General features: G+C 49.3%; 2 protein-coding genes across 5 annotated transcripts in view; one reads left to right on the forward strand and one right to left on the reverse strand.

Moving 5' to 3' along the window:
* Window positions 1-11438, forward strand: part of BOC (BOC cell adhesion associated, oncogene regulated) — a 53962-nt gene extending 42524 nt beyond the window's left edge. For 2 of the 4 annotated variants that reach the window (XM_040056766.1, XM_040056767.1), the window contains exons 8-19: window positions 171-469; window positions 3146-3308; window positions 3894-4004; window positions 5225-5431; window positions 6250-6431; window positions 7525-7630; window positions 7803-7925; window positions 8581-8802; window positions 9178-9404; window positions 9980-10059; window positions 10694-10887; window positions 11222-11438. In XM_040056766.1, the coding sequence (XP_039912700.1) occupies window positions 171-469; window positions 3146-3308; window positions 3894-4004; window positions 5225-5431; window positions 6250-6431; window positions 7525-7630; window positions 7803-7925; window positions 8581-8802; window positions 9178-9404; window positions 9980-10059; window positions 10694-10887; window positions 11222-11406 (2099 nt within the window). In that variant the 3' untranslated portion in view covers window positions 11407-11438. The remainder of the gene's footprint in view (window positions 1-170; window positions 470-3145; window positions 3309-3893; window positions 4005-5224; window positions 5432-6249; window positions 6432-7524; window positions 7631-7802; window positions 7926-8580; window positions 8803-9177; window positions 9405-9979; window positions 10060-10693; window positions 10888-11221) is intronic. The other 2 variants (XM_040056768.1, XM_040056769.1) reach the window with 1 other exon arrangement.
* Window positions 11439-13048: 1610 nt separating this feature from the next.
* Window positions 13049-17028, reverse strand: part of CFAP44 (cilia and flagella associated protein 44) — a 36791-nt gene continuing 32811 nt past the window's right edge. The window contains 6 exon segments of the mRNA XM_040055780.1: window positions 13049-13281; window positions 13284-13409; window positions 13909-14043; window positions 14794-14954; window positions 15648-15849; window positions 16435-16551. Of these exon segments, the coding sequence (XP_039911714.1) occupies window positions 13156-13281; window positions 13284-13409; window positions 13909-14043; window positions 14794-14954; window positions 15648-15849; window positions 16435-16551 (867 nt within the window). The 3' untranslated portion in view covers window positions 13049-13155.

The following is a 17028-nucleotide window of genomic DNA, read 5'->3' on the forward strand; positions in this document are numbered from 1 at the left end:
AAGAGGGACTTCAGAGAGACGGGGAACCCTTTGGTTTATACAGGGGAAGGAGGGATTCTTGCCAACACTCTTTGAGTGGCACAGCAGGCAGCACCACACAAGGCTCACAGCTCTGCCTTAACCACAGACTGGGATGGGCGCTGACCCTGCTGTGGCACCTTGTCTTCCAGGAGCTCCACTCAGCCCCAGGCGAGATGCCCACCTGGACTCAGCTCAACCTCCAACACCACCTTCCAGGGACAGCACCTTAAAGCTTCCCTTGGATAAAGCTGGGCTGCCAAAGCCTGGGACAACCCCTCTAGCAGCAGCTCCACAGTGTGCAGCCAACAAGGAGCTGGTGACTCCAGCCGAAGCCCCCATCATCCTCAGTTCTCCACGGACATCCAAGACGGACAGCTACGACCTGGTGTGGAGACCCCGGCCCGACAGCAGAGCCCCCATCCTCTATTACGTGGTGAAGCACCGCAAGGTATCACTGTGCTGCCCTGCTCCCATCTTGCCTCTGCGCCGTTCCGTGGGCGAGCTGGTGGCCTCACCACGCGTTGCACCACTGCCTCGTGGGCAGGCGCGTTGGGCCAGGGGTGCCCGTTGCTCACTGAGCTGCAGCCTCAGCCTGTTGAGGTGTGATGGGTACAGGCTGTGATGGATACGGGAGGTTTGCTCAGCTGTCCAGGAAGAGCCCAGTGGCAGTGCCTGCCTGCTTAAGTATGCAGAAGGCACATGCACACGCTTCTCCAGTAGCTTCCACGTCCAGTAGAAAGCGCTGAGGGACAGGTTGCACAATGACTTGCTCTGGACTGCTTTTGTCTTGGCACAAGCCATGGGGACACCTCTGCCTGGAGCAGCTTGGGCTGCAGGACAGAGCAGCAGCCTCTGTGCTGCTTGTGCCTGCTCTGCTCAGCAGCATCGAAGTGCCCATGCTCAGTGAGTGCGAGGAGCCAGCAGAGAGCTGTTGTGGCTGTGCTAAATCCTCTGGGAAGGTCCTTACCCCCAGCTCTGTTCTGGAAGCAGGAAGGCAGTGCACTGTGGAGCCCATCGCTTGCAGGTGGCACAGTGTGAGCACACTGTGCACAGCCAGGTCCTGCTGGAGCCCAAGGGCTCCTCCCTCTGGGGTGCTTCATGGCACCATGGGCACAGTGCAGGCACAGCTCTAGCCCAGCAGTTTCTTTAAATGGTGAAGCATTGTTAAGGGAAAAATTCTGTTTTTGAGGTCTAAAGAACCTCTTTCCGTTTTGCTGAGGACAAGTGGAAAAAAGGGGCTTGAATTTATTTGTCTGCTGCTTTTCTTTCCTTTGGGTAGGCAGGGAGTTACAGTAGAGAGGCAGGTTTTGCCTCGAAGCCCAGAGGGTTTGAGTATATTCCAAAAACATGCTAGATCGCACGTTTGGGATTCCCAGCCACTGCAAGGCACCGTTTTCTAGTACATGTGAATATATGTATCTATTTTCCTGGAAGTGTGTGCTTTTGTGAGAATATGATGTAATAGAAGACTGTTACATTTCTTTCAAAAAAAAATTTAAGATGAGGATTTCAGCTAACCATCTCTTTAAAGAGGCCTTTAAAACAAAGGCAGAAGATGCCCGCACAGGAACACAATAGGGCAAGCTTAAATAAAAAACAAAGATACTAAGAGAATCCCCATTGGCTCTGGTTGTCTGCCAAGAAGAGATTTATTCCCCAGTGGTGTATCATGTAACTACCAATTCTGCTTGCAATCTTAACTTGCAGCCTTGGAGTTTGTCCATATTTGATTTGTTTTTCAGCGCGTCACCTGGAAGGGGCCGTGGGGCAGTGAAGGTCACCATGGGTCACTGCGGTTTGCAGTAATATGTTTTCAGTGTAGTCCAAATTCTCAGCTGGAGGCTCTTTCTTGGGATGCTTAAGGATTGTGTAGAAAGGAATTAGTCCCAATAACCCTTAAACTTGTTTAGAAAGAGTCTCTTTCTGTCCAAGATCCTAAGGATCAAGTTGTATAATGATCTGGTTTTGACATTTCTGACTGGAAAAGCATGTGTGTGGAGAGGGAAGGAATCAATTCAGCAACAAAAGAAAAGGCTCTTTGTGTAGAAGATGGCTGCAAGGAAAGTTAGACCTACTGACAGGAGACCTACATTTGTACTGGGCAAGGTTCTGCTTCTTCTCTAGAAAATATCTGTGAATATCTCTTTTTACCCTGTTCCTACACTGCCCCTAAACTCTCAGCAGCCTGCAAGCAGTCAGATGCCATGCAGCCCTTATTTTTGTTTCTTAAGAATTTCTCTTTTCCTTTCCTGGATATTAGCAGTCTTTAGGGCTCCCCTCCCTGGCCTCACAACTTTGCAGGCTCAGGAATAAAAATAAAACGAGGCAGGCATTAATCAGTCAGTGTCAAATGCTTGGAGAAGACGAATGATACAGCAGAGTCTTGGCATTTCCGTTCTGTTGCGTTGCCTGCATTACTAATGCTCCTTTCGGCACCGGGTCACTTCAGTGTCCTGCCTATTTGCCTGCAAAAATATTATCTTTGCAGCTGGGCAGAAGGAGGAAAGGTTCCACTTTCCCTCCCCCTCTGCATGGGGCATCAGGGTATCACCAAAAAACAAACTGTGTTTCCAAGCTTTTCTGAGGGCTATGGCCGTACACAATCTCTTCTTTGTAGAAACCTTTGCTCCAGCACTATGGTTCTTCATTTCAGCCCCAAAGTGCCTGGGGTGAGGCTGGATAAAAGTCAGTAAAACAAAGCTGTGTCTGGGTACCTCATCTCATAGAAATGGCCAGTATATAAATGAGCAGCTCAGCAGCTGGGCTGCAGGAGAGATATGGCTCCTAAAGCAGCTCAGTCCTCTGGCCAGTGTTGCATTTCGTGGGGCACGACTGCTCCGGAGATTTACACACATTGAGGGATGTTGGTATCAAAATGAACCAGAGGACAGAACAGGGCTGACTGAATCCTGAGGTCAAGAAAACACTCTGGGACTTGGATGAGTTGTCTTGCTTATACCTGAATTGCTTTGCAAAATCAGGCTGGAAACGTCTCCCTCCTTTGCAGAGAGGGAAGGGAAGGTAGATGTGGTCGGGACACAACTTTCTGTAAAGTTTCTGAGCTCAGTGCTCACAAGAAGCCCAGCCTGCCCCAAGCTCTGCAGCACCTGCATTGGTCTCTCAGCAGGTCACCAATGCCTCGGACAGCTGGGCCATGAGGGATGTCCCAGCCTCGCAGCACCGCCTGACCCTCACCAGGCTGGACCCTGGGAGCCTCTACGAGGTGGAGATGGCTGCTCACAACTGTGCCGGCGAGGGACAGACGGCCATGGTGACCTTCCGCACCGGTAAAGGGCAGAGCTTTCCCTGGGCTCCCCTGGGCTCTCAGTCAGGGAAGGGCCCCTCTGAAACATCCTGTCCTGGCCCTGAGGCACAAGGCATCAGCCTAAGGACAGTGGGAGTGTTTCTGCTCTGGAAACCCATCCGCCCTCAGCTTAGAGCAACTGTCAGAAGGTAAAGTGGAGGGGAGGATGGGGAAAATTCCAACCAATCCTCTGTGTGGGTTGGAATAAATCCCTTCTTCCCTTGGTGTCTCAGTTGAACACATGCAGAACTGTAGAAAATGGGTCTAGCATAAATGTCAAGAGGTTGCTTAATCCATCCTCTGCCTGGAGACAGAAATCTAGCAACATTTCAAGAAAACCAATTCAAAGTCATAGAAAACTAAATATGAGGGGGATCTGTTAGCTAATCTGCCCCTTTATCTTTAGTTCCTGCCAGTAGGCTGAGTGGTTTGAGCCCCTAGGGCCGTTAGAGTCCAGGAAGCACTTACCTCAGCATCCTATCTGGGAATATTTGCTTTCCTCATCACGGCAGAAGTTAATTCTGAGTGCATCTCTCTGTTACTGATGCCACCTCTCCCTTCTGCGCAGGCCGGCGCCCAAAACCAGAGATTGTTGCCAGCAAAGAGCAGCAGATCCAGAGGGACGACCCAGGCACGAGCACGCAGAGCAGTAACCAGGCCGACAACAGCCGTCTGTCCCGTAAGGCCCTCCCTGAACTGGCAGCGGGCTGGCTCGGGGGCGCTGGGTCTCTTGTGGGTGGCAGTGGCCAGGCCGTGCTGGGGTTGAAGTCTCTACTGGATAAATCAAGACTGCAGTGCTGGATGGGTGGTTTCTAGCTTCTGACAAGGAGAGGTCCTTCCTGTACGCCACTGCCCTTGGCAGACAGTCAGTCCTGGAGAGCAGGCGAGTCCCACTGCTGGCCCCACCTTTAATGCAAGGATGTCTCAGCAGCTCTCTGTCTCTTGCTGAGTTCCACACAGAGGGTTCAGAAAGCCCTGTCGTGCAGTGTGTGAATGTCTGGGGCACAGGAACAACAAACTGCACTGCACCAGTGGGTACTGATGGAGTGTGAGGGAGGAACGGGGACCGAGTCTCTGCATGTCCTGGCACCCTCCTCTTTCAGCCAAGCCCTGGCTAGGGGCAGTTCATTCCCATTCTGGGGGTGCAGAGTGCACCATTTGGGTATCTTGCTGCACTGCTGGAGAAACATCAGGTCCTTACTGGTCAATCTCATCCGTTGTTTCCTACCTTGTCTCTCTCATTACTGTTGCCTTTATAATTTCTGTGAAATTCTCTCTTTCAATCCTAATCCTCCTGTTAAGTGCCATCCTTCAGTTCCCCACATACTCATCCATTAGTTGTCTTTATTTTCGTATCCATAGCTCTGTTCATCTCTTTCCCTCCCATCTTTTGGTTGTTTTCTGTCAACTTGTATTTCCACAGTTCAGAATGTTTCCCTTTTTCCTTCTCAGCTGTTTCATCTCAGTCTCTCCTGTTTCCATCTCCTTCACTTGGCTGTCCCCAGCAGCAGTCTCCCCCTGCTCACCGCTTCCACATCACCCAGGCTTTTTGCTCCACCTCCATCCAGCCCAGTATCCACCCCTGTCACTGCTTTCCCTCCCGTCATGGGTGATCACACCTCAAACCTTGTCTCATCCTACTTGAGCTGCGAGTGGAAAAGGAGCAAGATGCAAGCAGGAGTAAAAGGTGCTTGTGGGCACAAACTGAAAGGCATGAGGATTTGGGGGTGCCAGCTCTAATGAAGAGACAGAAGGAAGAGAGCATTCAGGAGTTGCAGAGCATGTGGCTGGGTGCAGTGCAGGTAGTCCTTCACCCACGTACCTCTGAGCTACAGGATCCTCCAGACAGGGTGACAAGAATGTGTTTCACATCCTGATGTCCTTCTGGGTCCCTTGCAGCTCCAGAGGCACCGGACCGTCCGACCATCTCCATGGCATCAGAGACATCTGTGTACGTGACCTGGATCCCCCGTGGGAATGGCGGGTTCCCCATCCAGTCTTTCCGCGTGGAGTATAAGAAACTGAAGAAGTTGGGAGACTGGGTCCTGGCCACCAGTGACATTCCTCCCTCTCGCCTCTCTGTGGAAATCCCAGGCCTGGAGAAAGGTAGGCAGGTGCTCTCCTTCCTGCTTCCTGGAGGTCTGTAGGAGAGCTGCAGGGTCCCTGTAGGATGGTTAACCATCTGTCACATCCTGCTCAGCCCTGGCATGCGTGAGCTAAACAAAGCTTCCCTGACTCCTGCCTTAGGTGCGTGGGGAAAAAGCTGCAGATGCTTCTCCAATTTCTCCAGCTGCAGAGACCAGCACAGGTCTGACCTCCCTCAGGGAAGCTTAGGCGTGCTTTTCTGTATTACAGGATACAGTTACTAAAGGCATTAGGTTTTGCCTTTTTTACAGGACAGGACAGAACTTTCTTTAGCCACAGGCAAGACAAATGGGCACACAAATCCCATTGCACTTCACATGAGAAAAGACCTAATCACGGAGCTGGACAGCTTAAAAGGGGAACATAACTACCCCAAACTAAAAAACAGTAAAATGAAGTTTGGGTTAAAATTACGTAGGCTTTGAGCTTTGAACCAGTGTACATAATTCCCATGGAGTAGAGGAAGAATGCCTTTCCATACCTGCTTTCAGGTCAGGATACCCTCTCAGGCATTTCTTAACCCCCTGCACACCTTCCAAAATTTCTGTGTGACCTTTGGACCATCCAGACAGGAACTGGAGAAGGTATATAAAAGCAGGCTCCATCTAGGGCATGACTGACCTGTGGCCATTCAGTGTTTGGACTTCCACCACAAACTTGCTGTAGGCTCTCTGCCTTCTGGAGATGTAGCCCCTCTTCAGAGTCAGGGCCATGCTGACAGTAGGAATCTTGGAAAACTCCAATCCCTGCAACTGTTCCATTTCCCATTTTCCCCATAGGCACGTCCTATAAGTTCCGCGTCCGGGCGCTGAACATCCTGGGAGAGAGCGAGCCCAGCGCGGCGTCTCGGCCCTACGTGGTGTCGGGGTACAGCAACCGCGTCTACGAGCGCCCCGTGGCCGGGCCCTACATCACCTTCACGGATGCCATCAACGAGACCACCATCATGCTCAAGTGGATGGTGAGGCTTGTGGGGGTGGAGAGCGCTGCAGGGGAGGAGCCAGGTGCAAGCGTGCTCCTTGCCCAGCTTACGGCTCCTCCAGGTTACCACACTGGAGCCTGTTACCACCACAAATGGAGCTGGGATTTAGTAGCTGGTGGACTGGGCTTGAGACACATAGAAGGGTGGGAAGTCAGCCTAGGAAACTCTTTCCATCTGAATCCAACATTGTATATGGGAAGATTTCAGTGGATAACTGGGTTCTTGACCATTTTGTTCAATAAGTATAGCTGAGCAATGCATTGGGTAGCTGCTTGCTCTCCTGGCCAGATTTCTGGAATCCATTAGCACCTCTCTCTGTCACAGTATTTTCCAGCAGGTAACGTTCTTCATTCTCATTTGGTGGGTAACAGTCCTAAATGCTGATAATCATTTACAACAGTCCACTCCAGAGGATTTTTAGGAGTGGGTAGGATGTTTTGGATCACAAGCCCAGATCCAAGTGTTTTTAACAGCATAGAGCTTATTCAGAGGGATGCATTGCTCTCTTCTTGTAGCTGCTTCTAGCCAGAAATTGCCACAAGGCAGGATGGGCATGGCTGTTCATCTAAACTCAAACAGTAGCTGATGAAATACTGGGTGAAAGACAGCAAGAGCACACGGAGCTGGGACAGTGCTGCCCTGGCTGTGGGGGAGGAAGAGAACTATCATCAGAAACACAAAGTCCTGCAGTGACCAGTTCATGGCAAGACCCAGTTTGTCTGGAAGCCATGAGCGTATCAGAGTCAAGATGATGGTGTGCTTGCATGTGCCCAGCTGAGTCACTGTTGTTGAGGAATTTTTTTCTCTGAATCATTGGCTGTGATCACTGAGAGGGAGAAGAGCACTGGATGCCTGGAGTGACAGGCCCAGATTCACAGCTTGTCTGTTACCTCAGAGAAGCAAAGCTTGAGAGTAGAGAGTACCACTGAGCTTTTGTAGAAAAGCCCTTATTGTGCAAACCAATGTCAACATGAGGAGGATCCCATCTCATTTTTCCCAGCTGCTCCTCACCTAGTACAATACGAGCATGGACATCTCTGCTAATTCCTGCTCTCCCTCCCATTCTCTGCAGTACATCCCAGCCAGCAACAACAACACTCCCATCCATGGATTTTACATCTACTACCGCCCCACTGACAGTGACAATGACAGCGACTACAAGAAGGACGTGGTGGAAGGTAGGAGAAATGGAGAGTCTGGTCCCAGCCGCTGGTCCCTACTGGAAGACAGCACAGCCAAAAGGAGCCCTGTGCACAAAAGGCAGCGGCAGTCCAGGCACTGCTGCAGAGCTGGGCCAGCTGCCTGCTCCCTGAGGAAGTTAAGAGCTCCATGTGTTTGTTCCCTCCTCAGGAGATCGCTACTGGCACTCCATCAGCCACCTGCAGCCAGAAACCTCATATGACATTAAGATGCAGTGCTTCAACGAGGGAGGTGAAAGCGAGTTCAGCAACGTGATGATCTGTGAAACCAAAGGTAAGCGGCTTCCCAGGGCAGCTCTGGGAGCACAGCCCGCTGCCTTCCCTGCCTGCAGCTGTCAGAGCACAGCAGGGCAGGAACCATCCCTGCTTGACAGTGCGTCACCCAAGCTCCAGCAAAGCAGCGGAGGCAGCACTGGAGAGAAGAGAGGCACAGGCTCATCCATGCTGCTGATCAGTGTCACCAGTCTGTCTTCTCATCCCTTGTGCAGAGTCCATTGCTGTCACTCAAGAGTTACCTTTTGTTTTCCTAACTATCACGTAGGTGGTGATGGGAAGCAGAAGGGGCTGACTTTCCCTTGCTGTGCTGAACTCCATGTTATGTTAGAAGCAGGCCCCATGTTGTCTTTCAAGAAGCTGCACTGTCATGACAAGAGCAGCATTAAGTCCAAGCGTGTGCTTTGGAGAAACTCTTCTGGTTTTGCTTCTGCTTGAGTAGTCCAAGAGCAGATCTGGCAAAGCTGTGAGCCAAGCACAGAGGCCTTGTCTGTAGTGCCATATGCATCAGCCTAGGAATCCTGTCATCCAGGAATGCTTCTTTAGAGCCACCATAGAAGTCTGGCCACTCCACAGCAGCATAAACATCCCTGAACTGGGCTCCTGTGCCATCTGCCATGTCTCTGTCTCACGTTCTCTCACTCTTCCTTCCACAGCTCGGAAGTCTCTTGGTCTGCCAGGTCGTCTTCCACCCTCCACAGTGTCCCCTCAGCAGCGTCCCCCGCTCAGTGGTGGGCACAGTGGCCTGGGGACAGGAGCCATGGTGGCCCGTTCCAGCGACCTGCCGTACCTGATTGTCGGCGTTGTGCTGGGCTCCATCGTACTCCTCATTGTGGCTTTCATCCCCTTTTGCCTTTGGAGAGCTTGGTCCAAACAGAGTAAGGGTTCTTTCTTGGGGGCTGATTTCCAGGATGTGGTTTGCTTGTGGATTAAATCTGACCCTGGGTGCATCAAACACCCAAAATGTGAGGGAATTCTGGGAAGCAGGGAAGGGGTGGGCAGAGGGCAAGTCTCAGATGTCCTGTGGAACCCCATAAAGACAAAGACCACTGTGTCCATTGTCCTGCTTGCCTTGTTTCAAGGGAACCTCTGGGACTAGGGGCAAAGGGCCCCTTTCCACCATTTATCTCCAAGAATGCTTTGGATCCCAAAATAGCTGCCTCTTAGGACAGCCTAACCCTATACATGCTGAGCTTCAAGCTTGACTTTACCTCTCATTTTTGCCTCAGACTTTCTTTTCCTTCCCTCTGCAGAGCAAACCATTGACATGAGCTTCCCCGGAGCTGGGCTGCTGGTGTCGTCGTGCCAGTACACCATGGTGCCTCTGAGAGGCATCTCTGCTCCTCGTGCCAATGGACATCCCTTTGTTAATGGGCAGCCCTATGCCAGCAGGGCACATCTGAATGGCATCTGCGCCTCTGCAGGAGTGGGGTACTCAAGCACCAAGCCCCGAGATTACAGCCCCGATGAAGTGCCGCAGGTGAGTCCACACCTGGGATCGAGAGCTGCTTTGTCATGAGCTGGAGGCCACACTTGCAGTGAGAGGGCTTCTCCAGAGGTGGCTGGCACACTTTGCAGCACGTAGAAGTGGCAAGGCTGGCTTCCCAAAAGAGACTTCCTCTTTCCAGTGAAGTCTGAGGCGTGGGGTGAACAGGAAGGTCTCCAAAACGCTGGTGAGGGGGTGATTTCTTGGGCCAGTGCCTCTTAAGTATGGAGGAGGCAGTGAGTAAAGGTGACTCCTATGGGAACAGTTCCTGTGTCCCCTGAGCAAAGCTCACAGGGACTGACAGCGCTGAGGACCCTGTGAAGGGTAACAGGCAGTGCCAGAGCTGAGACTATAAATTGCTTATCCCCCACTGATTCAGCAGTAAGTATATAGGGAGCTTTTCAGTGGTCAGTTCCACTGCCCTCAATAGCAGAAGAAAGAGTTTCAGCTTTTTCTGCCGACTGCTGTAAGAGCTTCAGCAGTCTGCCCCAGGGCTCTGACTCAGATCATCACCTCTTAATGCTGCTGTGTGCCATTGCTCTGCTAAGAATCCTTCTCTCTCCTTCCAGTCACAGGAGGAGACCAACACCTTGCTGCAGGCAAGAGTGCTGCACAATGGGAGTGCCCAACAAGACTACCAGCCCTCCAGGTTAGTCCTGGCGTGTGGAGGGAGGGTGGAACAATCCAGTGGGACCCACAAGACTACGTGCTCACGAAAGCCTTCCCTCAATACACTCCTATCTGTCCCCTCTCTTGAGAAACAAATCCATTCTCCAGCACTAGAACACCTTGGTCTAAATTCTCTCTGCACAACTCATCCCTCTTAGGATTTCAGGCAGGAATAATTTACTTGTAGAGGTGGCCAAGACCTACTCCCGTCTGTCCCCTTTTCATCCTCCTGTTTTTAAGTGGGAGACTGAAAACCAGGATGAGAGAAGCAAACATCTGTGATTGATGCTGATAAACAGCAGCCCCAGAACCTGCCCAGTGTCTAGTTGTGAGTGCCTTGTGTCTCACTCTTCAGACATCTTCATTACCATGCTCCCTGTGAGGCACTATTCCTCCTGGTTCCTGTGGCACTCACCAGCTGTCGGATCATGGATACCAGGTCCCACATCACCTCATTCCCATCCCACAAATACATCCCAATTTCTGCTCTTCCCTTCATTTAGCAATGGTCTGAGTCACAGCATTGATGAGCTGGCTGAGACATGATGCAAGTTATATCTTTCAAGGGGGAAAGATCTGTAAACAGCACTAAACCCCTTTTCCTGCTTCCCCAGATTGCCCAGCTCCAGAACAGAAGACAGCTCTTTCCTCTACAGTCTCCCAGATGACTCCACTCACCAGCTTCTTCAGCCACAAGACGACTGTCCTCACCTTCAAGAGCACTTTGTTGGCCTCCATCATCCAGTGATGGGAAACAAAGTGGGAGGCCCTAGCCTGGATCCTCGACGGGATACCCTCTTCCACCAAGGTCAGTGGTTTGGAAAACTCCATGCCTCCTTCATCTCATCATTTTAGGCTGCTCTTGAAGGAAAACCTCTCGGCAGAGCCTTTCTGATGACTCATGTTCAAGTGATGTGAATCCCTCTCCCTAGGACCTAACCCATTGATCCACCCCTGTAGTGCAGATCAAACTTGTTTTGTGTGATCATGGCATCAAATTCCCATGCAGACTTTCAGAATGCAGATCTTCCTCTTTGATCAGGGTAACCCTCCTCACAGAGTGAACTGTTGACTTGAAACCTCCCACAGCATCTCTCATTGCAATGTGCATTGTAATAATTTCTTGCTCCTTTCCCCCTCAGGAAGCCCTTGCTGCTTAGGCCTAGTGCCAGTCGAAGAGGTGGAAAGACTAGATTGCTGCCAGTCCAGAGGAGATCTCCATGCCCAGAATCCAGTGATCACATCTTTGGGTCAGGACCTGCCAAGACATCTGAACAGCAGCCCTCCACCACTGAGACCCTTAGAGACTCATCCTCCCACCAGCTAGGGACCAAGCTGCCTTTTGCAAAAGACTTAATCTAAAGAGAAAAAGAGAAAGGGTATTTATTTTTGTATAACACCCCTATTTATATATTTATGCACTTGTATATAGATGTATATGTGCCTTTTATAATGCTATGGAGACAGAAGGCATCCTCAGCAAGGTCACAGGAGGACCCAGGAAACAAGGCAGCAGCTCTCGGTGGCACCGTCAGAGCACACGATGGATCAGCTGGACAAGGGACACTGCAGGACACGGGTCCAAACAGAGCTGCCACCACCAAGAGCCAGTGCCCTCCTGCAGCGAGGGCTTCGTAACAAATAATGGTGTCCAAAAAGTCTTCTCCTCTCCCCCCCAGGAAGGTTTGTTCCAGGAACACGCTCCTGTGAATGGACTGGTGTTATGCACTCTGCCTGATCAACTTAAACAACCTTTCACATACACGCCATCTGCAGCTGCCTATCTGTAAAGACAAATCCACGCTTTAACATCTAAAATAAAGGCTTTAGTCTTTGCTGTGCCTGGCTCTATGCTAATTCCTCACACAGAATGAACCTTCTCTTTTTCACTTGCAGACATCCAGCAAGCAGGACACCTGGGGAAAGGTGACATTTTCCTGCAGTTAGAGTTTTCCAAATAGTCACTGGTGATAATTAGTCTGGGGTCTTCTTGTTCCCTGTCTCCAGCTGAGTCTCTGGGGGTCTGGTTACCCAGCTGGGGTAACTGGATGTCCTTGCCCTTTGTTAGGCAAGGGATTGGTGCCAGACAGCTCCTTGCCTGGGACTCCAGCCGTTTCCTACCTCCCAGGGCACAACCTGCAGCTGCACAAGAGCTCCCAGCACTAGACATGCTTCTCAGCAGGGACCTCCTGTAAAGGCAGGCTGCACAAGCACCACTCCCAGGCTTGTGCCGGGACCAGCAGGAAGTTCTTGTGCCTGGCTGGAGCCCTGCTGAGCATACACCAGACAGAGACACAAAGACCTGTGGCAAGAGGTGCGAAGTGGGGAGGAACAGCAAGAGCAGCTGGAGGTTGTTCAAGTTATTCAATTAAAAATAAGCACCTCAGGAGCCTTGCATGGGAAGAACACAACCCCTCTACCCTAGGGGTGGAGGAAGGTTTCAAAGTCAGACAGGGTAAGGTGCTATAAATGATCACATGCTGCCACCAACACCCTGAGAGAGGCAAAAAAGAACACCACCTGAAAACACACAGAGCTTGGCTCTCTCACCATCAGGCAGGTGCAAGCCCGTGGAATTACAGGCTGACTTTGCATTGTTACACCTTCCTCTTGCCAGGTAAATGCCACATCCTGCCCTGAGGAGAAAGGCCCCTTTGCTTTCTTCTGGCCAGTAGCATGTCCCTTGACTCTAACTAGCTCAGCAGAGCAGGGCCACTGCTGCTCAGCAGTAACAAATGCTCATTTGAGGCGGACTGCTTTTGCCATTTTTGAGAACAAGGTACCAAACCAATATTTGCCCCCACGAAACTTCAGCTTTCCACAGCCACTTGTTTGAAGAGTAGACATAGATACAATGCACACACATGGACACACACAGGGCACCTTATCCAGTGCAACCCTCTGCAATGGACTGACAACAGTATTTAGTAGCTTTATTTGCTGCTTTTTTATTCCATAGATGTTGTTACAATCATATTTTGATAGAAAAAACAAATATAACTCTTTACACTAAACCCCTGGATAGCCAAAACAATTAATTTCACACATCCAGGCATGACTGCTGCCATGGTTAATTTTAAGGGTGACTTGGATTGTTAGCTACTATTTCTGAACAGGGAGTTGGGGTCTCAAAGTCCTGTGATAAAGCTTGTAGAAAGAGGCACCCACCTTTTCTGCTAAGGAAAGCAGGTTCTTTTACCTCCCACATAATCTGGCCTGGTTGATTTGCTCTTTCAGAAAGGCCACCTCAGAAGTCACGTGCACGAGTCGTGACTCCAGCCTGGCTGTCTCTTTGATGTCAGCACTTTGGGTGCCCTCAAATTCTCTGCCCTGGAGAGGAAAAAAATGGCTCCGATAAAACATGGAGAATGAACAGTGAAAATTTATTTCAAGCAGGGAAAGTGAAGCTTTCCAAGAACCAGGACATATCCATGACTTCTCCAGACCTTAGGCAGAATTATGTGAAAGAGTGAAGGTTCACTAACTTAGACTTACTCCCTGGTGCAGAGCGATAAATCCACTTCTCGTTGTAATGCTGTTACATGACTGTCATATGACTGTTTCCATGTAACAAAGGAATATTCTTTTAATTCCTTCAAGGCATGTTTTAATTAGAAATGAGTTTGTTTCAGTCTTGCAAAGCAGCTAAGTAAGAAATGAGAGAGATGTTAAAGTACGGAGCAACGGTTCAGCTCGTCCCAGTCCTAGCCCAAACTGCTGACTGCAGAGCACGATGTGAGACCAGGGAGCTGGTGAGGGTTCAGATGATCCCTTACCCATTTCTGAACAGTCCCAAACCTGCAAGCACTGCAGTGGCTAAAAGGCTCACCTGACCAGTCATCAGTGATTCTAGCTCAGTTTCGAGCTGATGCTTTTCATGGCAAAACCTGTTCAGCTGGTGCAGCTTGCTGGTGTTTTCCCTTGTCAGCTTCGTTAGCTGATGCTGCAGGACTACAATTCTTTCCTAGAAAGATGTAAAAAGTTGTTCTGGGATGAGAGAGGACAAAAAGTGGAGTGGGGAAGAAGTGCTCAGCACAAGATAAATGTCGCAGGTAAACAACAGACAGATCCTGCCACACCACCTGATCCCACAGGACCTTTAGTGCAATGTCATCTTTTTGTTTTCAATTTCTATCAATCACAAATGCCGAAGTAAATAAGGCAGTTAGGCAGAAGTGTGGGAAAAGAAAGCCATTAGGTACATAGTACTTCTGTGCCCTCCTGTGCTCTTCTCTGTGGGCAGCATAAGCACTTTTACTGCTTGCACAGCAGCAGCTGAGCTTTAGGCCCCACCAAATGGAGACACAAACTTGTCAGACTGCACAGATTGACACACCAGGCATGAGCCAGAGCCTGGCCTGTACTCAGTTTGTCACCAAAAGCACAGAGAGAAGGCAGGAGGTGCTGAATGCCACCTGAGAACCAGAGAAAAGCACTCTGCAAGAGCTTCTCTTAGGGAATGAAGTAGGACAATGTGTTTGAGGAAAGCAAAACAGAGAGATCAACTACCTCAGTGAAAAATAGGATGTTCACCAACAGCTGGAACAGAGGTAGGAATGATGATGGGAAATTGGAGTTGAACACTATAGTCTATTAAGGACAAGTGAAAAAAAATCAAACATGAGCATGTTCACAAAAGATTTTAGGGTAACTTTTCAGCCCCCAGGGAAACTAAGCCTTAACAGATAATCACAATGCTCTTCCTGCTGCTTACCTCCCATTCTTTGAGCTCCACGAAATGCTCATACTCTTTCTCCATTATTCTCACTTTCATCTGCTCCATGGGTATATTAACAGAGTGGACTTGAACTGCTTCAAAATCAACCAGCCGACCAAACTTCTCCATCATCAGATCATTGCACTTCTCCTCCAGTCCTAACAGAGGGACATTGGCACAAATGGCAGCACTGTCATTCATTGGTTTATAAGAATTTCTGCCTTACCCCAGCTTTTTGTCTGAGCTCTTTGGTATTTGCTCTGTAATAAGTAATTCACACAAAACCACATAGAGCTCGCAGCTGAGTCATGCCATTTGTCCTTGTCCATGATCATGCCTGTGTGGTCACTAAGGCACACTCTAAGCCAGTCCTAGTAAGGCCACTCTCACACCCCAGGCTGTATAGGGCCTCTGCAGGTTTGATGGTGCTAGACACAGCTTTGGGTTTGGCTCTTGGGAAACTGTTTTGAATAGGGCTTGTTTCCTTCTTTCAAGTGTTACAAAGGGGAGGAAATTGCTAGAAAAAGCTTGTGCATCTTTGGGAAAACGACGTTTTTTCCTAGGAGTTCTGGTTTACAAGCAGAAATAGCAAACATGTCCAGACTTCCAGTGTCTCATCTTAGTCAGCTCTATTTATACTAAGTTCCCAAATTATTTTGCACAGCCTGATGACTCTGCAGTGCTGGAGAACTGCTACTCCATCAAAACAGTCCACTTGATCTATTTTCTGCAGTAACCCTCTGTGACACCTGTGTGAGTACAGAGACAGACGTGGTGAGTTACCCACACCCAGTGAGAGGGACTGAAGGAACATTAGCAATGCTGTGCTGCTCAGAGTCTCTGTTACTCACGTTTAATCTCCTTCTCCATCTCCTTTTTGTCCTGGAGAAGCTCCTTATGTTGCTCCTTGGCCTCCTTATGGATCTCTCTATGCATTATCTTTTCATTACGCTGGTCTACAATTCTCTTCCGCAGGTACTGCAAGGCCTGGTTGGTAAATACTAAAGTCTGGGAGAAGTCACGGGGCATCTCCCCATCAACCAAGCACTGCACCTGCAAAAGCAGCCAGAAATAAGCAAGGCTGGCTTTACTTATTAAGGGTGATGGAGATATCTCTTAAGAGCAAATGTGTGAGCAATAGAGAGCTAGTGAGTGAGGCAATACTAAGCATGGGCACGACTCTTCTTTTGGGCCAGGGAATTGTGTGAATGAATGCATTGTATCCAATCTGGCATTTTTGAACTGGGCAGAATTCCCATGAGTTTCAATACTTTGGGGGGTTTTTTTGATTTGTTTTTCTAGGGGGGGTGGCTTGTTTTGTTGGGTTTTTTTTCCTCAGGAGAATATCAGTAGGCATGGACCTAAAGGAGAATACCATGCCAAACCTATACAGCACTTGGAGACTGCACATTTCAGCAATGGGCCGGCCTGCCTGTCCTTACCTCATTTCTGTCAGTACAGGAGAAGGGGAAAAAAAGGGAATTTTAGAGGAAATAGCAGCATGAAGTTCAGTTAAGGGCATTTTCCTCCCAGGAGACCAAAGGAATCAGGAACTAACAGCCCCAAAGAACAGTAACACCATTGTTTAGATGTACACAGGCCACTCTGCACATGCAGATGCACAACATCTTGAATTACCTGATGGAGTCTCAAAGGCACAACTACATCCAGCTCATTCAGTCTGTGCAGCTTTTCCCACTGAAAGGCCTCCAGTTCCCTGTTTGTTCTGTCCAGACTGGTTTCTATTGCTTTTGCCTGCAGAAAGATAAATTGTGGACAAACAAAATCCTGTCATACTTTGAATACATAAGGCAACAAGGTTCTGTTGAAGTTCCTGATCCAAAGGGAAAGAAGTATATAAAAATGTGCTTTTTTTAAACTACTTATGGTAGGTGAATTTCATAGGCAAACCCAAGGATCATCTACATATATTCAAGCAAGATTCTAACCTGAATACCTTTGCACACATACACACTCATGAATGTCTCCTTAGAGAAGCCCTGTATTTATCAAGAGACAGCTGCTTTCTTTAGCATTTAAAACACATGTAGATCTACAAAGCCTGCAAGATAATTCTTATTGTCTTATGCCTGGAAATGCTTATTGATTCTGCATGAGAAAGAAACAATTCAGACTCAAATGTCACGCCCCAGGGTGAATATGTGGCAACTGGCACTTAGGAAAGCCTTTAAAAACTAAAAAGTGGTGTATGTTAAGCATGCTTGATGGAAC

Source organism: Hirundo rustica, chromosome 2 (assembly GCF_015227805.2).
Source record: "Hirundo rustica isolate bHirRus1 chromosome 2, bHirRus1.pri.v3, whole genome shotgun sequence".
NCBI classification, from domain to species: domain Eukaryota; kingdom Metazoa; phylum Chordata; class Aves; order Passeriformes; family Hirundinidae; genus Hirundo; species Hirundo rustica.